The 23,878-nt window shown below is 34.8% G+C and overlaps 1 protein-coding gene across 2 annotated transcripts in view; it reads left to right on the forward strand.

The window, feature by feature from the left end:
• The window catches only part of PDHX (pyruvate dehydrogenase complex component X), a 73,574-nt gene extending 53,877 nt beyond the window's left edge, over positions 1-19,697 (forward strand). The window contains exons 8-11 of one of the 2 annotated variants that reach the window (XM_003910041.5): positions 4,923-4,981; positions 8,267-8,425; positions 16,005-16,069; positions 18,650-19,695. In XM_003910041.5, coding sequence (XP_003910090.2) covers positions 4,923-4,981; positions 8,267-8,425; positions 16,005-16,069; positions 18,650-18,908 — 542 coding nt within the window. In that variant the 3' untranslated portion in view covers positions 18,909-19,695. Of the gene's footprint in view, positions 1-4,922; positions 4,982-8,266; positions 8,426-16,004; positions 16,070-18,649 lie in introns of both variants that reach the window. The other variant, XM_031653401.1, reaches the window with a different exon arrangement.
• Positions 19,698-23,878: the final 4,181 nt, after the last annotated feature.

Here is a 23,878-nt window from a genome sequence, read left to right on the forward strand (position 1 = left end):
CATCTGTAGCCACTACAGATTTCTTTGACTTGTGTTTCTATAGTATATCTTTTTGCATCTTTTTACTTTTTAAATGTAAATATGTTTATTTAAATAGGTTTCTTGAAGGCAGCATGTAGTTGGTTCTTGCTATTTTATCCAATTCTTTAGTCTCTTAAGATGTTTAGACCACTCACATTTAATGGGATAGTTGGATTTAAATCTACCATTTTGTTCTTTCTTTGTGTTCTCTTTGTCCCATCTCTTTTATTCTTTCCTTATCTTTTTGGTTACTTACTTTGTTATCATTCCATTGTATTTCTTCATTTTATCTCCTTTTTTCTCTTCTTATCTGTCTTTGCAGTGGTTTTGTTAGGGTTTACAATATAATTCTTTAATTTATCACAGCCTGATTATACCCCACTCCATGTTTAATATAAGAACCTCATAACTATATACTTGCATTTCCTCCCTCTCATATTTTGTACTGCTGTTGTCATGTTTTACTTCTATATGATATAAGCCCCAGAATACATGTTTAATGTTTTTTTTGCTTTAGCAAATCAACTATTTTGGAGTTTTAAAATGAGGGGAAAAGTGTCTTTTATATTTATCTGTACCTTTTTTCATTTCTTTGTATAGAATTAAAGTGCTGTCTGCTATTTTACTTCTTCTACCCGAAGAACTTCCTTTAATGCTTTTTATAGTACAGATTGACTGACAATAAATTTTCTGTTTTTGTCTGAAAAAGTCTATTTTGTCTTTCACATTTTTCCTTTTTAAAACAATTTTTTAAATTGTAGTTGGATATATAACATGAGTCTTCCATTTTCGGTGTACAGTTAGTTCATTGACATTAAGTACATTTACATTGTTTGCAACCATTACCACCATTCATCTACAGAACATTTTTCATCCTGCAAAATGGAAACTCTGTATACTCTTCATTCCTCTTTCCCACCACTCCTGACAAACCACCATTCTTCTTTCTGTTCCTATAAATTTGATGATTCTAAGTACATCATATTAGTGGGATCATATGGTACTTGTCCTTTTATGACTGACTTATTCCACTTGGCATTATGTCTTCAGGGTTCGTGCATGTTGCAAAATGTATCAAAATTTCCTTTTTAAGGCTGAACAATATTCCATTTTATGTATATACCCTACTTTGTTAATTCATGTGTTAATGGATAAATACATTAGGTTGTTTTTACTTTTTGGCTATTGTGAATAATACTGCTGCAAACATGGCTGTACAAATATCTCTTTGTGTCTCTGTTTTCAAATATTTTAGGTATATCCCCAGAAGTGGAATTACTGGATCATATGATAATTCTATTTTTAATTTTTTAAAGAGCTACCATACTGTTTTCCTTAGTGATTGTGCCATTTTGCATTCCCACTAATGGCGCACCAATGGGTCAGGCATGATGGCTCATCCCTGTAATCCTAGCACTTTGGGAGGCTGAGGTGGGAGGATCACTTGAGGACAGGGGTTCAAGACCCACCTGGGAAACAGAACAAGACCCTATCTCTACAAAAAAATTGAAAAACTAGTCAGGCAGATGGCATATGCCTGTAGTCCCAGCTACTTGGGAGGCTGAGGTGGGAGGATTGCTTGAGCCCAGGAGCTGGAAGTTACAGTGAGCTATAATTGCACCACTTCACTCTAGCCTGGCTGACAGAGCAAGACCTGTCTCCAGAAACAAAAATGAAGTGCACAAAGGTTGAAATTTCTCCACATTTTTGCCAATACTTGTTATTTTCTGTTTTTTTGATAGTAGTCACCCTAATGGATGTATCTTCATCATTTTTAAGAAGTATTTTTGCTGGATATAGATTTTTGAGTTAATAGGGTTTTTGTTTCAGTTCTTTAAATAAAGATACTATTTCATTATTTTCTGTCTTAGAATGCCTGCTGCCATTCTTAATATTTGTTCCCTTGTATATGATGTTTTCCCCCTATCTGGTTGCTTTCAAGATTTTCTCCATTACCAATTTGGCTATTGTATGCCTAGATTTTTTTTTTTTCCTATTGTATTTATTCTGTTTGGGTTTCTCTCAGCTTCTTAGATGTATGGTTTGTTGTCTTCCTTTAATTGTGAAAATTTTCCAGTTATTTTTAATGATATCTTCTGTTTCATGTGGTTTCTCTTTGGGGCTCCAATTTTAAATATTAGACTTTTTGAGTTATCCAAAGCTCTTAAATGCTCTATTCCTTTTGTTCATTCTTTTTTCTCTTTATGTTTCATATTGGATAATTTTTGTTTACCTAGCTTCAAGTTCACTGATTTATTTTCCTAGTTGTGTCTGCAAAGCTTAGCAAAATATATATATTTTTTATCTTGGTTAGCATGGATTTTCCCCTCTGGATTTCCAATTGAATGTTTTTTTAGTTTCCATTTCTCTGCTGCTAGTCCGCATCTGTTTGTGCATGTTGTACCATACTCTGCCCTCTTCACTCCTGTACTCTGACAGTGGGTATTTACTTCCTGTGTTTGTCTCTCCTCTGAGTGGATTATCACTCTTTGGCATTCAGTTCACCTGTTTGCTTTGTAACCTCAGCTCCCTAATGGGCTTAAGAAAAGTTATGATTTTGTAATTTATCCTGCTTTTTCTTTCACCCTGTCAGGATGGGAGCAGCTTTCTTTTGTAACTTTCTACACGTTTTTCAGTTTATATACAGATCTTCAGGATTTCATATAAAGACAACTTGAGAGCTTTTAAAAGTTCAAGGAACTAAATGGAAAGCTATATTAGAGAAAGTGATAAATCTCTAAAAAATGAACCCTGGAAACACTCCTGTAGTTCTCAGATCATACTTGCTTAGTCATGATATAGAGGTTAATGTGGAAATCACTTTCCTGTTTTCTTACTCTAATAAGGCAGAAAACAGCAGTATTTCAGAGGAGATGTGGATTAATTTGTTATCTTTGCATGGTCTGGTTTTGGTACACCCTTGTAATTAGGAATTTTCTTAAAAATCTTTACACCCCACATTGTGTTTACTCCTCTTTCTCATATAAAGTTACAATATATAACATTCTATATGCATGCTTCACACTTTGCTTTTCTGTCTCGACAATGTGTAAATGAGAATGTTTGATATTACCTTACAAACTATTTTCTACTCAGTAAATGTAACAACATCTCCTTTCAATATGTTTGGAAAATCTCCATTATAAAGAGTTAAAAATAAAGAATTCAAAGAGAAACCTACTTTACACATGTTAGATTTGAGATGCATGTTAGAGATGCAGGTAGAAATTTTTTGTGAGAAGTTGGATATACAAGTCTGAAGCTTCAGTATCTCAGAATTAGAGGTAGAATTTGGAAGAGTCATCATTATATAAATGGTATCAAAACCTTGGAAATGGAACTGGAACTTCCAGGCTGGGGAGATGCCAACATTGAGAGGAAAGGAATAAAAATGAGTGAGTGGGCAGAAAGTGGAAGAAAACCAGGAGAGTATAGTGACATAGGTAGGGGCCAGTAAAAGAATATGTTTCGTTTAACTCAAGAATGTTCCTAAATGTGGGAGTATGCTGAATACAGAATTTTAAATGAGGACTGTGGACTTAGGTGGTAGGTTTGGGGGTCATTAGCTGGCAGATGGTTTTAGAAGTCTTCACTGTGAATACCTGTGGGTAAGTAGATAAAGTGAGAAGGCTGAGAGAGCCATGAAAGGTAAGCAGAGTAAGTTCATGAGCTGTTACATTTGAATTTGTACAGACCAAATCTTTTCTATGTGGTTATCATTAAAAGCCTCTAAGCACTGTAAGTCCATTTATATCTCTATTCCTAAAGGGAATTTAAGCAAAAATGTTTACATATTTCTGGAATTCTGAATTGGAGGAGCTTTGATACTTTGCACCTGACAGTTACTGTGACAGTTTGACAGTATTTAGGTTTATGGTAATTCATCTAATCCCTTTCTGAAGTCTCTAGGATGCCTTTGGAATGAGTTGTTATTCATGTAAAATTCCATGATACTTTAGTAATTAGGATAGGTTTTTTGCCACATACCATTGACTAGATTTTGATCTTAAAGTCTTTTTCTATAAGCTCTTGCAAGAAAGAATCAAGTGTTGTTTACATTTTCCAACATTGTTATACCCAGTGGCAAATGCAAAGACATAAACAAATACTTTAGTTATGATCAGCTCTGTAGGAAGTGGGAGGACCCTAGCTTTATCTTAAAATCATTACATATACTGCAAAGAAATTGATTCAAATGCATTCACCATAAAAGTATGGACAGAGAACCTCATTTTATTCATCACACTAGGACCTATGCCAGCATTGCTTCATCTTTGGCTTTTGTTATATCCTGTTCTGTTAGGTTAAAAAGCAGTTAAATTTGGTTTTTTGTTGTTGTTGTTGTTGTTAAATTTGTTTTCACCTACACCCCATTAGTAAAAAGAAATTTTTGAACACTCTCTCATATATGTATATGTAACTGTTTATATAAAGTACCTACATGTGTCACTGTTCTAGTATAATCAATATATTATAAAGCATACAGAGAATAAGTGCATTTGAAAAGAACGAGGAAGAAAATGAATCATCTTGTAAACTTCCTGACTGCACACACCACAGAGAGACCATTTGTCTTTTTCGAGACATAGGAGTTAGTTCTTTTTTTTCTGATTATGCCTGTAATATGTCCTTCAGGTTCTTGTATATGATATCTAAACAGTTTAAAAAATTGATAACCAAAGCCCAGAAATAAACTTACATTCATGGTTAATATTATTTATCCAGGACCTCACGTAAGTTTTTCTAATCATGGGAACCTTATTGACTAAGCAAACAAAAGCCTGTAATTTTTTTATCATTGTTTGTCAGTACATTCCATAATTTACAAGTTTGAAGTTGTAATGGTCAATGTTAAAGTTGTATTAGGAATACTAATTTTACTAAGCTTATTTTTCTTTCAGATGACATTAAAGTATCAGTAAATGATTTTATCATCAAGGCAGCAGCTGTTACCCTTAAAGTAAGTAGCAGACTTCAAATGATTTTGTCTTCTAAAGTAGTTTCATGTCATGGAATTTTTACAATGACAAATAGAACTCTTATTTTTAAATCACAAAAATTTTATAATTGTCTTGCTAAAATATCCTATCATTTGATCTCTCTCATTTTTCTAATGAAGAAACTGTAAATGAAAAGGGCTCACAACGAAGTAGAGCAGAATAAAAACCATTTATTCTAGGCATTAGAGATATAACAGTAAACCAAAGCTTACATGATTTCTGCTCTCGCTGGGGCTTATATTCTAGTTGGAGGAGACAAACACTATTATATGTCAGATGATGAAAGTACTGAGGAGAAAAAGAAAGGATAAGGGGACAAAGTAACAAGGCGTGCTCTTTCAAAAGGGAAGCGAGGGAAGCCCCCCTGACAAGGCGATAATTTAGATACGGACTGAGAAAACAGAGGGAGTGAGCCACACAGGTATGTGGTGAAAGTACGTTCCACACAGAGGGACCAGCAAACACCAAGGCTGTGAATAGAGGATTGCATTAACCCAAGATATGGTGCTGAGGGTGGAGTGTGCCTGGAGTGGAGAGGGCGGGAGATAAGATTTAAATAACAGTGGGAGAGCATGAAGGGGAACCCCCCAAGTACATGAGGCCTTGTTGGACATGGTGAGGACTAGGGATTTTATTATGGGTGAGAAGGAAGCCTTTGGAGGGTTTTGAACAAGTAACTAATGTGATCGACTTACACTTGAGAAAGGAAAAGGAGAGGCTGCCCTGGGTGCTGTGTAGAATACGGCCTGTGGAGAGGCAAGGGAGGAGACGATGAGCTCCCCTGGGAGGCTTTAGAAGATGACTGTGGCTTGGACAAATGTAGTAGCAAATGGAGCTAGGGTGAAGTGGAGATTTGGGTTATGTTTCAGAAGTAGAGCCAACAGGATTTGCTGATGGATTGGATATGGGGTGTGAGAAAAAGAAACAAGCATTTTGGCCCAAGCGATGGGAGGAATGAGTTTTCCATGTACTAACATTGGGAAAACTGGGAGGGGTATAGCTTTGGGGTGAGGAATCTAGAGTTTGGTTTTAGACATGTTAAATTTGAGGAGCCTAACAGATATTCCAGTGGAGGTGGCAGGAAGGCAGGTGAACATATGAGCCTGCAGTTCAGTGGAGGTGATGTAAACCTAGCTGCCTTTAGATGTAAATCTAGAACCCTGGCTTCCTGCCTTCCTGCCTGGCACTATTTTTCATCATGCCTCCTTTCTGTAATGAGGCTATTTTCTGGGATCACTGCTTGTTAACAGACTGTATTTAAAGTACATTTATAATTAACTTGTTTTTATTTCTTGAAAAATACATTAAGGAGGGTTCCATGATGTAATAGTTAGCACTCTGGATTCTGAAAAATACGTTAATACAGAACTTAAAAAGCATGCCTTTTCAGCATTATCTAATGATTCATATAACTTTTCTCTTGATGAAATATTTTGAATTATATTAATGATTTAATTATTAATTGACTCTTGTGATTAATATCATTAACTGTGAATCATTTTTGCACTCCTTAAATAAATCTCTAATAGGCATAAGCTATTTGTTAATATTTCATTGGATAATTTTTGTATCTAGAGTCCTAAGAAGTGGTAATTTAAATTTTGTGCCAACATTATCAGACCTTTTTCCCCTAATCATTGGCTTCATTCAATGAATTTGGATTATTTCTTCTTTTCTTTCCTCTGTATTCATTTCAATATTATAAAATTTTTTATATTTTCTAGCTTCATAGAATTCACCAGTAAAAATATCTGAACCTGCTTCTATTTTGAGGAGGGGATCTTGGCAGCTTTCTCTTTTTTTTTTCCCGCCATAATTACTGATCTGTTTTAATTTTCAGCTTTTTTAAAAAATCAATTTTAAAAGCTAATATTTTCCCCAAAAATCACTCATTTAATTTAGATTCCCAAACTTATTAGCCTAGAGTAATTTAAATTTGTTTCTTATAATTATTTTAACATCCTCAATGCCTGGGGTTATTCTGAACTCTCACTTCTATTGCATATTTATATTCTTAGTTTATATTGTTTTGTTATGTATTTTTTCCTTCATTTCCTTAGATTCATTTTGGTTAGAAAACTTGAATGTGTAATTCATTTTAATTTTTTTTAATAAGGTTTAAGATAATAGTTGTTTTGTTTTGTTTTGTTTTGTTTTTGAGCAGCAGCAAGATTTATTGTGAAGAGGGAAAGAACAAAGCTTCCACAGCATGGAAGGGGACCCGAGCGGGTTGCCCTAAGATAATAGATTTTTAATACAATTTTGACCATGTCCCATAAGTCTTCTTTACATTTTGTAATTAAATTTATTTGCCAGATATTCCTCATTCATGAGGGTTTTGTTTAGTTTCTCTCTTACTTTAGCGTTGTCTATGAAGAATTTCAAATCTTCTGAGGGGTTGGGACTTTATTCTTTTAACATAGTGATATTGCTGAATGAGTGAAGGAACTAAGCCTTGAAAGATGGAAAAATGGAAGAGCAATTGAAAAGCAATGTGAAGGTAGCCTTGAAATGGAAATGAGCATAGCATGACAGTGGAAAATCCATCTCAGGGGAGTGCTCACGAGTAAAATGGGATAGATACAGTGGAATCAAATTGTGTATTGCCATGCTTAAATGACACGCCAGGAGGCCTGGATCTTTTTCTTTAAAAAGCAAAGAATTTTTGAGAACAGAAATTCTTTCCAGTTTCTGTTTTTCAGCATCATTTTCACCTGTAATATAGGGCAACATTATTAATAGACAGGGTTTCCAGGCATTTTGTCATTTGATGAAATCTCTTTTAAATAGGGAAGTAATTTCTTGAGGGCCTGCTGATATATATCCCAGAGCTGAGCTAGAAAGGAATAATATGATCTAATATCGTTACCCTTTTCCACTCTCCTCCTCACCTCAAGATCATGTTCGTTATCATATGAGGTAGGAAGTACAACAGACATTAAATAACTTCTAGCAATCAGGAAAGAAAGCCCTTTTTTCACCACTAGGATATAAAGAGATCAAAGCATGTACCTCATCATAATTTCTTCAAACTTCCTTCAAAAAGGTAGTATGTTTAATTATTCTTGGCAGACATAAAAGATAATTGACAGAACTCCAAACCATTTTTTCAAACCAAATTTTTACTTATTTCCTCTTATCTAGCTATGTTCACTTTGGAAAATGCACAATAATTTTATTTTTCTGTAACTGCCTTGTTCTAAAGCCACTTTTCTGGTAAGATTTTTTTTTTTTCCTATTTCTAGCAAATGCCAGATGTTAATGTAAGCTGGGATGGAGAGGGCCCAAAGCAACTGCCGTTTATTGACATTTCAGTGGCTGTGGCAACAGATAAAGGCTTACTTACACCAATCATAAAAGATGCTGCCGCTAAGGGTATCCAGGAAATTGCTGACTCTGTAAAGGTATGTCTTAAGAAAGAGTGTGCTTTCAAAATGTTAGCATATACTTTTGGATAATTACTTTCTGATAAAGTCTTGACGTAATCTAGTCAGACTGTGATTTTTTTGTATGTGGGGAGAGTTATTTCATCAAGTGATTGTCACATATCTATAGGTTTTTAAAGTTTTTATCCAAGTATGACCCATTGTAAGAAAATTTAATATTCAAAAATTAAGAGATAACATGTAAATAGAACAATTTCATGCTAAAGACAAACTTTATTTTCCAAAGTCCAGAATTCAACCCTAAAGATGCTATATCAGGTAGGTTTTAAAGTTGAAATTAAGCTGAAACTATATTTCTATGGAAGTGGTAATAGACCTCAATATTAATAACATTTTATTCTTAAAGTATATTTACTTCTTCTCTAAAACTGAGACCATTAAAAGAACTTAGCGGCCATGCACAGTGGCTCACACCTGTAATACCAGCACTTTGGGAGGCCGAGGTGGGCAGATCACGAGATCAGGAGATTGAGACCGACCTGGCCAACATGGTGTAACCCCATCTCTACTAAAAATACGAAAATTAGCTGGGTGTGGTGGCACGTGCCTGTAATCCCAGCTACTTGGGAGGCTGAGGCACAAGAATCACTTGAACCCAGGAGGCAGAGGTTGCAGTGAGCCAAGATTGCGCCACTGTATTCCAGCCTGGCAACAGAATGAGACTCCATCTCAAAAAAAAAAAAAAAAAAAAAAGTGGACTTAGTGTTCCAGAAGCAAAGTTACTTTACTTTTTCAGGATTTCTTGAAAAGCAGTTTTTGTAACTCCAATGTGTAGGAATCTTATTTCACCAAAAAATAGCACATCGAATAGGCAAGAACACAGGCAGTAGGACAGCTTTGACAGCCTCAGTAATTTCCGAGGGTATTTTTTGACAGAAGTATCACAAGTCTTAAAGTGATTGCATCGAAAATTTCTGATTCATTTGGGTAAGTGATTCTCTTTACATTTGCCAAGGACCTGTTGTATGTATAGTGGTAGAACAATTTAGAAGGTAAGATTTCTTTGGAGAGCTGACAGTACATAAATGTGTAGACCTTCTTGCTCAAAAGAAATAAGTACAAGTTAATCTAATTTTAAAAGCATACCCATAAATACTGAGTTTACTTGGAATTTTAGAGGTAGATATAATTAAAGGTGAACCTACTAGAATCAATATTTTTAGGTCTTTCTTCACTCCTCTTTGAAAAGATTTGCAGAAAGTGTTTGTATAGATAAAAATGGAATTGTTAATTGAAAAATGAGGCTGCACATGGTGGCTTATGCCTGTAATCCCAGCACTTTGGGAGGCTGAGGCAAGCAGATCACTTGCAGGAATTTGAGACCAGCCTGGCCAACATGGTGAAACCCCATCTCTACTAAAAATACAAATATTAGCTGGACATGGTGGCACACACCTGTTATCTCAACTACTCGGGTGGCTGAAGCACGAGAATTGCTTGAACCTGGGAGGCAAAGATTGCAGCGAGCTGAGATCGTGCCATTGCACTCCAGCCTGGATGACAGAGCAAGATGCTGTATCTCAAAAAAAAAAAAAGAAAAAAGAAGGATAGCATTAATTTGGTCAATTCAAAAGTCAAAGTAATAGAGATTGGTTTGCTGAGATATAGTATGTTCCTTATATTTATCAAGGGTTTTCAGCAACAATGAGAATACTTGTGTCTGTGTTTTGTAAAGGTTAAATGAAATTAAGTGTTGAAACAACCTGTAAAATAAAAAGTACTATTATAATGTTATGGAACTTTACTGCGCAGCTAGAATTTCCTTATTTTTATATACATTAAATTTAAAAAATTAACCATTATAGGAAGATTTCCTTGATTCTGAGCAATTTACTAATTTTACTACTATAATACATAACTCTTAAGTAGTTATGTTAGCTTCCTCTATTCCTTGCATCCTGAAGACTCTAAGTTTAAGAAGTAAGGAGGCAGTCTCACCAGCCTCTCAGTTGGGTCTCACAGCAATGGGAAGGGCAGTCATAACCCTTTGGAGTGTAATGGTCTCTGGCGGGCCTTAGGCATTTCCTGTAACCCCCAGCAGGGACTCAAGGTTTGCCGAGCTCTGGCTGCCCCTGTTTGCTTCTCATTCTACCTGCTTCTCTTTCCCACTCTGCTCTCTTCGCTCTTGTTCTTAGTGATGCCAGGCACTGGGCTAAGCGCTTCATTTAATCCTATTAACCCAGTCCAATTGGAACCTTAATTTCTCCATGAAATTGAGGAGATGGAGTTTTAGCAACTTTGATAAATTTGCCCGAGGCAGTACAGCTAGAAAGCAGTGCCAGTGAGGACTAGTTAACCCAGGCAGTTTGATTCTAGAGCCACTACTTAATGATCTGTTATACCACCTCTCTCCTTGCTTTTACTGTTTGCCTTTCTTTTTTCCTATCTAATCATTCACTTCTTTACCTCTCTTTTGTCATTTTCTCCCTCAAAGTTACCAAAAAGGAGGGTTTGATTTGGTCCCCAAGTAGTACTTTCTTGTATGACGTACTCTAGCTGGGCATGTCTCTCATGCCAGGCCAATGTGTCATGTGGTACAGAGCATAACAACCAGATGCATGTAATCACTTTGGTTGTACTCAGAAAAAATAAGGGGACATCGAAGCACATTGAAGCCTCTCATGAGAAACAGGTGCCTTGCATGGCCTATTTAGCGTATTAGTTCTCTAGTTTACATGAGAGAGAGAGAAAAAGTGTGTGTGTGTGTGTGTGTGTGTAAGAGAGAGATCTGAGCTCCTGCAAAATTAGTTTTTTGTTGAAATGGCTTGTCTTGTAAGCATGATTATTTTAAAAACTTAAATCTTGGATTGTTTAAATGGTGGCTTAAAAACTAAGTATTTTAGATAGGCTCTATAGAGATATGTTCATTTAGCTGCTGTGCACAAATAGTCGTTAAAAATATGTATGCACCAAGTAGAAACCCTGAGTGTGTGTGTTTGTGTGTGTGTGTGTGTGTGTTCTTCACATCCAGTGTAGATTTTGACTCAATTCCAAGTTAAGCAAGATTATATTGAATTCAGCTTTACTGTGCAAAAAAAAAAAAAAAAAAAAAAAAACAAACAGCATCTATCTGAGTGTCCAAGTATAGTAGTGAGTCATCTTTGGTAATAAATGCATTTTCTGTCCTGTGCTTTAGTGTTGTTATATTTTACCCCATCCACCAAAAAGGGTAGACAGTAAATGTTCCATTTATGGAATAGTGCCATTTTATACAGTTTGAGTCTTGTCAGTATTTCTACATCAAACTTTGTACTGTGGCTTATTAAAAGGTTTTATGTATTAAAAGTTATGTATTTAAACAGTTTATGAATGTTTATGTATTTAAACAGATAAAATTTAGAATGATTTTAATTCCAGGGTAAAATCTGCTCTGACCAGAGAGAAATATATGACTAATTCATATATGAATGTAGTATTTGTAATTTTCTTATTTAAAGACATGCAAGTTCTAGAAGTATTTGTACAGTTTAACAGTTTTAACAACTCTAACAATAATAGCACCTGGCATACTTTGTACCAGTTTTTGCTGTAAGCCTTTTATATATATTAATCCTCTTTAAAACTACCCTATCAAGTACAAGATAATAATTTGATATGGTCGATGAAGCAACTGATGGGAAAAAAAGAGAGGTTAAATAATTTGCCCCAAATCTTACTAAGTGATGTAGCCAGCATCTGAACCCAATCAGACTGTAGACTAGAGCCTGCTCCCAACCACTTAGCTTTGCTGCTTCTTTCACACTAGTTACATAACTACTGTATGACTATAGTGGTCAGGTTATCAGCCTTCTAGAATCAGTAATGTTTTCTCTAAAAATAAAAAATACTTGAGAAGCAGCTCCTGAACTTTCAGAAATGAACAAGAAGAATAGCTAAGGACTCAACAGTTATACCAAATGCGCCATAATTAGTTGATTTACCAGGTAGAGGAAAGGAGTACAATCATTTGTTTTCTGTGTCTGTAAGACCAATCTTTTGGTTTGGAATTTGAGATATTGTAGTTCTGTCTTATCCAAGGTTTCAGTTTGCGTGGTTTCAGTTACCCGTGGTCAACCACAGTTGAAAATAGGTGAGTACTGTACAAGGTATTTTGAGAGAGACCACATTCACATGATTTTTACATTGTTACAATTGTTCTGTTTTATTATTAGTTATTGTTAATCTCTTACTGTGCTTAATTTTTAAATTAAACTTTATCATAAGTATGTATGTGTAGGAAGAAGAGTACAGTCATGCATCACAGCAGGGATACATTCTGAGAAATGCATGGTTAGGCGATTTTGTCATTGTGTGAACACCGTAGAGTATAGTTACACAAACCTAGATGGGATAGCCTACTACACGCCTAGGCTTTGTATGGTACAAACCTGCAGTACAACCAATTACTGTACTGAATAGTATAAGGAAATAGTGCTACGGTGGTACGTATTTGTGTGATAGGAATTTTTCAGCTCCATTGTAATCTTAATGGGACCACTGTCATATATGTCTGTCGTTAACTTAAGTGTCCTTAGATGGCACATGACTGTAGGTATAGAGTTCAGTATTATCTGCCATTTCAGGCACCTACTGTGGGTCTTTGAAATATCCCCCACAGATAAGGGGGAACTACTGTGTGCAACTGGGAGAAAAAAAGAGTTAAGAAAGAAGAGACCTGAGTCACACGGGAGAGTACTCTGCCAAAGAAGCAGTGAAGATTCCCTGAGGAATGTGAGGTTGTGGTCTTAGCAAGCAGGCAGTGGATAAGAGAACCTGCAGCAAAGAGACCAAGGCTCTCTACCTGGTGAGGCAGGAGCAGACTTTTTGAGGAGACTGTGGGATCATAGACAGGTTGAGCTCTGGATTCTCACTAAGAGACATACTATCCAGTACACACATCCCTCTGATTGTCACTTGGCTGGCTGTTTTTCATCATTGGTTTCTCAGTTCAGTTGCTAATGTCCTAGGCCTTCTGCAGCTTCCATAGCTGAAATAGTTTCCTAACACTCTTTATCTCATTACCCTGTTTTATTGTCTTCATATGGTTTATTAGTCTTTGAAATTACCTTGTTTATTTATTTGTTCACCCTTCTGTGTTCCCTACTGTCTGATGTTCACTGTCCATTGCCATTTATCTAATTCTAGAAGAGTGCTTGGGATACAGTAGTTGCTTGGTGAATTTATTTTAAAATAAATTTCAGTAAAACCTATTTCATTGAAATTAATTTTTCAAGAGTTTGTGGCTCTCTGCAGATTCATCCATGGACCCCAGGTGAAGAACACCTGTACTACACATTTACTTCTTGACCCTCAGTAATCCCAAGGATGCCAGTGTGGGGGCTGTAGGCATACTGCAGCCAAGTTCAAGTTGGTATTCTTTGAATAAAGTAATGTAGTAACACACCTTGAATCCTGTGTTATTCTTAATTCTTCATTACTTATAACAGTATTAAAAGGCAGAGGCAAAGTTTACCTTATAAGTACCCAGTAAATTTTTTTGAATGAATTAGCAAGGCATTTGATGTATTATAGAAATATTTAGTGGTCATTTTTTATTCTTTCAGCTGGATGCTTCAGGTAACATGTACTTTGCTTTTGAGTCCACATTGCCAGGGGATCCCAGTGATAATTACAAATTTATAAAACCAACAGTCCTTCTCAGACTCCATACCTATTTCAGACTCTTACTCGAGTTCGCTGACAGGAATTTCCTGTTGATGTATTTAGGATCTACAGAGTTTTTGTTTTTAGTATGTGTGCTTGCAATCTAGTTATTAAAATGAATTTTTTTCATTTGTTGCAGTGTGGTAATTCATCAGGATAATGCTGAGATCATCTGCCTTTAGAAAATGCCTTTCAAAGTTCATATATGTGTCTTTTCAAATCATATAAACAGTTACATTGCTTAAGGGAGGAAAAATGCATTTGTAGATTATTCTCTCTCCTGTTATTCCAATAACTATATAAGTCAGAATTCATCTCTTTTTTTGCAAACAGCATACACCTGTAAGTTTTTCCATTGGCAGTACGTTGCAGTGATGTGTTTTTAGATTTTTGATATTTTTAAAGACTTAATTTTAAAAATTTAAATCATCTATGAGTTAAAGTTATCAACTGTGATTGTAATAGTGCCTATGTTGCCTATGCAATACAAAATATTAAGTAAACTCCACATTTATTTTATCTACCCAAATGACAGTGACCTAATTTTTCTGTATCCTTCCTCTTAATTCATTATTAAGTTTTTATATATGATGACTCAACCTCTGTTCCCTTGCTTTTAAGCACTGAAAAATAAAAATTAACAGAAATGTAGTTAATTCCAAGTACAAGTGAGAGGAAAATTTTACTAATGTGTCATCTGTCTTGTCTTCTGTAAGATTTTTAGAAATCAGTATTGTCAAGAGTAATAAGAATCAAGTACATCCTTATATTCCTTGTGGCAGTATAAATTGGACTAGCTTATTCAGGAAGTGATTTAGCTGTAGAATCAGGAACCAAAAGAAGTCTATTCTCTAGGGCACTATAATTCCACTTCTGAAAATTTACCTGAAATAATTCAGAAAAAACCGTGAACCAAATTATAACACTGGGAAATAACCAAGTAAATTAGGCAGATGCATTCTTTAGGAACAGACATTAAAAAATCATTTCTGAAGGCTGACAACACAGAAGATGCATATAATACTGAACAATTAAATATAAAATTTATGTTTTATAACCATTGTGTGGGGTTGAGATTGTGCATAAAGATGGAGCAAACTCTGAAAAATAAAAACAGAATGTTGGTTGTGGGATTGTGGGTATGCTACTTTGGTTGCCATTGGATAATTTATTTAAAACACACTAGATTGGCCAGGCATGGTGGCTAATACCTGTTATCCCAGCACTTTGGGAGGCCGAGGCAGGTGGATCCCTTGAGTTCAGGAGTTGGAGACCAGCCTGACCAACATGGTGAAACCCCATCTCTCCTAAAAATACAAAAAATCAGCCGGGCGTGGTAGTGGGTGCCTGAAATCCCAGCTACTCAGGAGGCTGAGGCAAGAGAATTGCTTGAACCTGGGAGATGGAGGTTGCAGTAGGCCATAATCATGCCACTGCACTCCAGCCAGGGCGGCGGAGTGAGACTTCTTCTCAAAAAAAAAACAAAAACAAAACAACAACAACAACAACAAAAACACTAGGTTGATGAGAATGTATTCTTGTATTTTTTTTCTTACAATAAAGTTTTATAGGCAAAATAGAAAATTTCACTGTGCATATAGGAAACTCTAAAGCATTCTGCATAGTAATTGGTGGTACACAGGGTAATTCCCATATTTGAAAAATTGTTAAAGGAAGTAATTTTTCTAGAGTTTTGATTAACAGCTTTAGTTTCTTGAATTATCTGTGCTCTTGTTTGTTCTTATACTTAGAGAAAATTATTTTTATATAGGTAACATAAAATCAAATCAAGGCATATCAGAGATGAGAGTGTATGACTTACAAATATTTCAAATGACAAGATCAACTGTGTAACATTTTGTTGGTTGTCCTGTTCTGTTTGTATTTTTCTCAGGCTCTATCAAAGAAAGCAAGAGATGGAAAATTGTTGCCTGAAGAATACCAAGGAGGATCTTTTAGGTAAATTTAAACTCTTAATTATCCATAGCATCAAACAGATAGATGTAAGACTTATAAAGACCCTGTCAGCCTTTCATTTATCTGAAATATTTTTTAAAATTTAAGCTAAAAATATTTAGACAATAGAATATCTGGAAATATTCTTCAGACTAGTCAGGCTTTCATATTAAAGCTAGTAGGAACCTATTTGTGTTGAACTAAACGTTCATTGGACATTGACTAACATGGAATGATAAATATTATGTATTCTTTAGTATCTGACCCCCCAATATTAATATCTGTGATATTATATTGCTATGTGAAGCAACCACTTATGTTATTATTGCAGTATATAATATTCTATTGTATAAATATACCAGAATTCATTTTACTGTTGATGGGCATTTGTGTTGCTTCCAGTTCGGTGCTATTACAAATTATGGTGCTATGAACATGCTTATTGGTGTCTTATGGTGAATATATGTACATTTTTTGTTGTATAGACCTAAAAGTATAATTCCTAAGTTAGAAGTTTTAGCAGATACTGCCAAACAATTTTCCAAATGGTTATACAAATTTACACCTCCACCAACAGTCCTGAGAATTCCCATTGCTCCACATTCTTGCCAGTGTTTAATAATGTTAGGTTTTAAATTTTAACAATTATTGGGGTGTGTAGTGGTACTCTTTGTAGGGAAATGCAAATTAGTGATGTTGAGTACTTTTCACTCATCAGCCATTTGGGTATCTGGTAATTCATGAGATAAAGTACCCATTGCAGTCTGGTGTTCATTTAAAAAATGATGTATAGTTCTTATTTCTGGATACACAGACCTTTGTAGGATATATATTGTTTCAAATAGCTTTCACACTCTGCGACTTGCCTTTGCGTCTCTCTCAGTGATTTTTTTTAATGAAAGGAAGTTCTGAATTTTAATGAATTCCTGTTTATCAGTATTTTTCTTTATAGTTGATATAGTTGATACTTTTCTATATAGTTGATTATATATTTTTCTTTATAGTTGATACTTTATAGTTCATTTTCTGTTAGGAATTTTTGCCTATCCCAGAGTCATGAAGTTACTCTTCTGTGTTATCTTCTAAAAGCATTTATGTTACTTTTCACATGTAGATCACAATTCATCTGAAATTGGATTTTGTAAATAATGTGAAGTTTAAAGTTCTCTTTTTTCCCCACATGGATAGTAAATTTACACAGCATCATGTATTGAATATTGATTTCTCCTTTTTCATAGCACTGAAAAGGTGCTTATATATGTGTTGGTCTGGTTCTATGCTATTCTTTTCCACTGGCCTGTTTGTTGATCCTTTGTTTACTACCACCAAGCTACAACTCTTCATAGCTGGTAGTGAAGGCTTCCAATTTTATTCACCCTCAAAATTGTCTTCTGGCTTTTCGTATTTCCAAATAAATTGTAAAATTGATTTGCCATTTTTCACACACACACACACACACACACACACACACAAACACACACACACACCCCTACATTGCTGGAATCTTGATTGGGTTTGCATTAAGTCTTTTGATGGTTTGAGAATTGACATTCTTACAATATTGAATCTTCTAACCAGTGAATATGGTAGAAACCATTGTGTATTCAGTTCTTTGATTTCTTTCAGTTATGTTTTATAATTTTCTGTGTAGAGGTCTTGTATGTATTTCATTCGATTTATTCTTTGGTATTTGTTTTTTGATACTGTTATAAATGATATTGTTTTAATTTTTTATTTTCTAATTATAGCAACTTATATATAGAGTCATGTGCCACTTTATGATGGGGATATGAGAAATGCATTGTTAGGAGTTTCATCATGCAAACATCATAGAGTGTACTTACGCAAACCTAAATGGTACCACGTGTACACACCTTAGCTGTATGATATAGCCGTTTGCTCCTAGACTACAAACCTGTATAGCATGTTACTCTACTGAATACCGTAAGCAGTTGTGACACAATGATGAGTATTTGGGTATCTAAACATTTTTAAAATGTACAGTAAAAATGTAAAAAGTAAAACATGGTACAACTGTTTAGGGCACTTACCATGAATGGAGCTTGCAAGACTAGAAGTTGCTCTGGATGAATCAGTGAATGAGTGAAGGCTTAGGACATCACTATACACTACTGTAGACTTTATAAACACTGTATGCTTAGGCTGCACTAAATTTATTTTTAAAATAAAGTAATTGCAATATGTTATGACAGCTATGATGCCACTAGGCAATAGGAATTCGTCAGCTCCATCATAATCTTGTAAGACCACCATTGGATATGTGATCTTTCATTATGTGGGACATGACTCTAGATATAAAATGGATTTTTATATCGACCTTTTATCTGATGACTTAACTAAATTTACTTTTTAATTTTACTAGTTATCTGTAGAGTCTTATTTTTCCTATGTACACAATTAATTTATTTGTGAATACTACATTTTTCCTTTTTTCATTACTTAATATATTTTTTTCTTGCCTTACTACACTGCCTAATAAAATATATATAAAATATGTGCTTCGGGGAAAGGGAACTTTGATTAAGGACGTGCCTCCCTCAGAGCTTTTTCTTTCCCCCCTAGTATTTCCAACTTGGGGATGTTTGGCATCGACGAATTTACTGCAGTGATTAACCCTCCTCAGGCCTGCATTTTGGCGGTTGGGAGGTTCCGGCCTGTGCTGAAGCTCACTGAGGATGAAGAGGGAAATGCCAAACTGCAGCAGCGCCAGCTCATAACAGTCACAATGTCAAGTGACAGTCGAATGGTTGATGACGAACTGGCAACCAGGTTTCTTAAAAGTTTTAAAGCAAACCTAGAGAATCCTATCCGACTTGCCTAGTCCTCAAAGATAAGAAGTTGGTGTTCAGATTAGTTGATTCAGTAGTTGTTACCAAGAAACACGTGTTATAGGAAAACAACTTGGTATTTAAGTATGAAGTGGATGAAATGTTTATTTATTTAAGATGAAAGCATTTGACCCAGGGTGTCTTCATCTTCAGTTTGGGTTTAATGTTATAGAAATAAATGATGATAAACTCTAACTATTAAAGGAAAGAGAATATTTGGTTACTCAGATCCATTTTTTAACCTCTGGTGCTGTATAAAGGGAATATTCAACTAGATGTAAATCAAAGTATATGTTTGGCTCATTTGAGCATTTTAGAATATTTGAGAATGTATAATACATGTAAAATAAACTATTAGAACTCTACCATAATTGTGTTGAAGGTAGAAGTGATCTTCAAAGATATGGCCATTAACTTAGCAGTGGGACCTCACTTTTACAAGCACTGCTCTAGATATACTTGAAGAATTTAATATGTACAGAATTTTATTCTGGATAATAAATAGGATCACACTGTATTAGGGGTTATGGCAACATTATTGAATTTTTTATGTACATAAAGCCTTATGTTTAGGGTGGTTTCTATCTGTCTTGTTTTTCACTTGTATAACACTGTGAACTTCTAAAGAGAGAGAATAAAAGAAGCATGAATGAAAAGAATGACATTTCAGAAAAATGGTTCAATGAAAATCTATAGCTAAAATATGTAAACCTAGGTAAAGCGCTTGCCTTCATCTTGAGTCAGAATATATTTAAATAAATTGTGTTATCTCTTGCCAAACATTTTGTTAGTGTTTATTTAAAAAGAAAATGTTGTTTCTTAATGCATTTAAATCAGTTTTGTATTGTGCAGTAAAATGTGAGAAAATATGAACATTTCGATTGTATTTTACATGTTAAAACACAAAAGTTCAGTGAACCTTGAAGTTGATTAGTAGTTTTTCTAGAACACCTTAAAAAGGACTCTACAGGAGGAAAGAAGGAATTTCAAATTAGTATGACATTAGGAAAGTAACTGATAGGAAATGTAAAACTTTGGAAAGAGAATAGAAGACTTACGAAGCCAAACAGATGAGAACTACTCTTTTTATTCCACTAATATGAAATTTTCACTAATTATTATAAAGTTTGGAAGAGCTTATTCTCTCTTTTGGCAACTCTGCTATAACTGTCAAGATAACTATATTTAAATTGGATGGTAATGAATGATAATTTAACTTGTCACAAAAAGATTTATGTTAGTGTCGGCTGACATGAATCACCAGAAGAAAGTCTATAGTACAAGTTGTGTGGTATGACATGATGAATTATAAACCCTAACAGAAGAGCCTTCTAAAATAATTAGCACCCTGGTGTATTAATTGTTAAGAAAATGCTTAATCCAACTATCCAACTCAGTTTAACAAGCCATTTAAAAAAATAGTCTTCAAAACTTTTGTCATATTAACAGTTACAATGAAAATTATAGCCAAGTGCTATTTTCAAAATAATTTTTATGTTACATTATTTCCAAGGTCAGTTTTAATCGAAATTATTATTATTATTTTTTTTTCCTGAGACAGAGTCTTGCTCTGTGGCCCAGGCTGTAGTGCAGTGGTGTGATCACAGATCACTGCAACCTCGACCTCCTAGGCTCAAGTGATCCTCCTGCCTCAGCCTCCCGAGTAGCTGAGGACTGCAGGCATGTGTCACCATGCCTGGCTAATTTTTCTATTTTTTTTTAGAGACAGGGTCTTGCCATGTTGCCCAGGCTGGTCTCAAACTCCTGGGCTCAAGCAGTTGACCCACCTTGGCCTCCCAAAGTGCTGGGATTACACAGGCATAAGCTACTGTGCTGGGCCATTGTTTTTGTTGTCGTTGTTTGTTTGTTTTAATTTTTATATCTGAGGAACAGAACATGATGAGGCAACCTTAAATAAGCCTGGCTCAGAGTTCTGCTTTTCATGAACTGACATACATAAGCAGTAGTGCATCTGTTTCCCTGTAGGTGAAATGGGCATTAATATTTACTCAGCCTGCTTTAGAGAGTTGAACTGTACAAGGGGAATAGCTGTATAAATTTAAGATGTTTTAATTCTTCATGGACCTCACAGTCAGGCTTTTCATATAATCACCTGCCTCTCATGGTTTGACTTCTCAGCTTTTGGTACAAATGCTTGTTCATTATGACCAAAAATATTTTCTCTGGTATTTCTATACTGATGAGGTGGTTTAGATAAGGAAGTTTTCATTTCTAAAAAGAATTTTGTTGCAGTTTGAGATCAAAGAATAACACTGAGAAAGGAGTATGGTACACTTGGTTTGAACTGTGTGCTACACTATCAGGCCCCTTTCACATTATACTGCTAATATATTTATAATAGGTATCACACCTAGAGGATATAAAAATAATTTCTGCCTCTTCATTTTTGTTTCTTGTTTGAACAGAGAAAATGACTAAAATATTGGGAATACTTCTAAGGAAAAGTCAACACATATTCCAGTCAACACTTAGATGTGAAAATATCAATGAATATTAGAATTTATAAGTCAGAATGGCTCTGCTCGCTGATTGCAATTTTTAGTTACATTCACTATTTTGTGCTAAATTTAAGTCATTGGTATACAACTGGCCAGACCCCTTGGTTTGAAACATTACTAAGAACTTTATATATACTGTTAATGAATGTTTTATATAGTGTTGAATGAAACTTTTATTTTTAGATTTTTAAAAAATATTTTGCACTTTGGGCTTAATTTTACACTACATGGTATCGGCCAGCCTACGGGCATTATGCTAAATATAAATCTAGTTCTTGGTTAAGCTTTTATTGAAAGATAGGTGGTGCTGTAAGTTAATATATTGTAGTGAAAGTGTGGGAGAAAAGTTAAATTGGCACTTAAATCTTAGTTTTCAAGGAAAACGTGTCCTTCACATACTGCATTATGATGGACTTTGTCTCAGATGAAGTGAAGAAGTGAAAGAATCAAGTGTATGGCCGGTAAGAACTAACCATTAATTTAAATGGGATGCTATTAGTGAGAAACTTTTACTGATTTTTGAAGAAGGAAGTGACAGTGCAGATTTACTTTTATCAGTCTGGCCATAATGTGCAAGTCAGTAGGTCAAAACAGGGAGAGGATAGCAGTCATCAGAAAAGAACTGGAAGATTTTGCCATAATGAAAGCGTAAGTTGATTAGGATCTGTACTAGGTCAGTGTCTTTAAAGGAGAAAATGGGTAAAAATTGACATGTTACCATGCTATGGTGTCTTATGAATATACAGGGTAGATGTATTCAGTCAGATAATGCACTTAAACTATAGATAAATGATGGAATTTCCCATCCAAAACACAGTCCTCCATGGCTCACGTTCACTAATATGAAAAGGAGTAAGATTCCAGTAAGTTATGTACAGCAAATAGTATATTTCAGTAGACATTTAAACTTTTCGTGAATAGAAAAGGCAATAGTCTTTCTATAAAATCATTTTACTTAGTTTTATATTACAAAAATGTGTGTGTGTGTGTTTCCATTGGTTTCAGGAGATGGGGGCAGACAGGGTTGGAGGGAGGATATAGTTTGTCTAGACTTGTAATATTGAAGCACCATTTAATTGAAACTATAAGGTATGCAGATGTATTTTGAAAAATTATTACCCTCTCTTAATGGCAGTCTTTTGTTTCTTTGATCATATGAATTTTATTTTCACATTCTATCCTTATCTTTGCTTTTTTTGCAAGAAGTCCAAGCAGCTTTCTTCCTGGGAAAATGAATGTTTTGTAAATCTCTCAGTTTAACCTCTGTTGTATGATATATACCATTAAGGAAAATGGGTTTTCATTAAAAGTTGAGAAACTTTTAGCAAAATCATTAATTAGTCATGATTTGGTTTTTTTTTCATACCTAAAATGTATATTTTAAAATTTCTTAGTTTATGAAATTCTGTCACTCCTATTACTAAAAGATGAGCCTTTTTTAAAGTTGAGACTCTTGTGATCAAGTGGAATAACATTGATTATAGCACTTTATAAAGCATAAAGTATTATGGAAATGTAAAATGTTAAATTTAAATTTTTAATCTCATAAATTGCAATTAGTAGCTCATCAGTCTGATGGGGAATGGTATTTATCAGAAACTTATAAGATGGTACTTAATACCATAACTTAATAAGTTATTCTTCCCAGTAGAACTGCTAGTTGTTGTACATAACTTTGTCTCCCAAGTTTGCATACTCTTACAATCAAGACTATTTTAAGCCTAATTTCAGCTTTGTAAGTTACTGTGCTCTTGGCAAAACCTTATTTCTGTGCCTCAGTATTCTTACCTATAAAATGAGGAAGCAAAGGGGAAAATTAATCACTGTGCTGGTTGCTTATCTTTTTTAATTTCCTCAGTTATATGTGGGAAGTGTATGCTACTTATCAATCATCATGGATGATGTAACGTTTACCTCCCACATAGAATTTCAGAGATTACACATAGAAATTCAGAGATTATGTAAATTGACCAAAGCTCAAAAGTGCGACAACTGGGATTTGAACCCAGATCTGTGCAGCACCAAAGCTCAAGCTCACTACATTGCAATATATAGCCTTCTGAGTTGTGTTGCTACAGCTGGAAGTTCTGTATGCAAAGAGTGTTTTCCACCTATAATAACTGAAGGTCCTGAGGTCCTGTTCTTCTGTATTAAAGCTAATGTGTTTATGACCTAACCACTTTTAAAATCAATTCATATTTTCTCTGTAGTGGCTCTCTTTGTGCCTTTCTAGTAAGTGTGCAGAAAGTACTGAGGGATTTTTTTGTTGTTGTTTTCATTATGGACAGCTCTTAACCTGAAATAACTAATGTTAAGTGTCATCACTTGTACCTCTAAGTAGAAAAATAGAATCTTATGGGGCTTAGTGCCTCTAGGTATTAAAAAAAATGACCTAGAAGCTGCTACTTTTAATAAATAGGTTGATTCTTGTCCAAGTTAAGACC

The sequence above is a fragment of the Papio anubis genome, chromosome 12 (genome assembly GCF_008728515.1).
Source record: "Papio anubis isolate 15944 chromosome 12, Panubis1.0, whole genome shotgun sequence".
Lineage (NCBI taxonomy): Eukaryota > Metazoa > Chordata > Mammalia > Primates > Cercopithecidae > Papio > Papio anubis.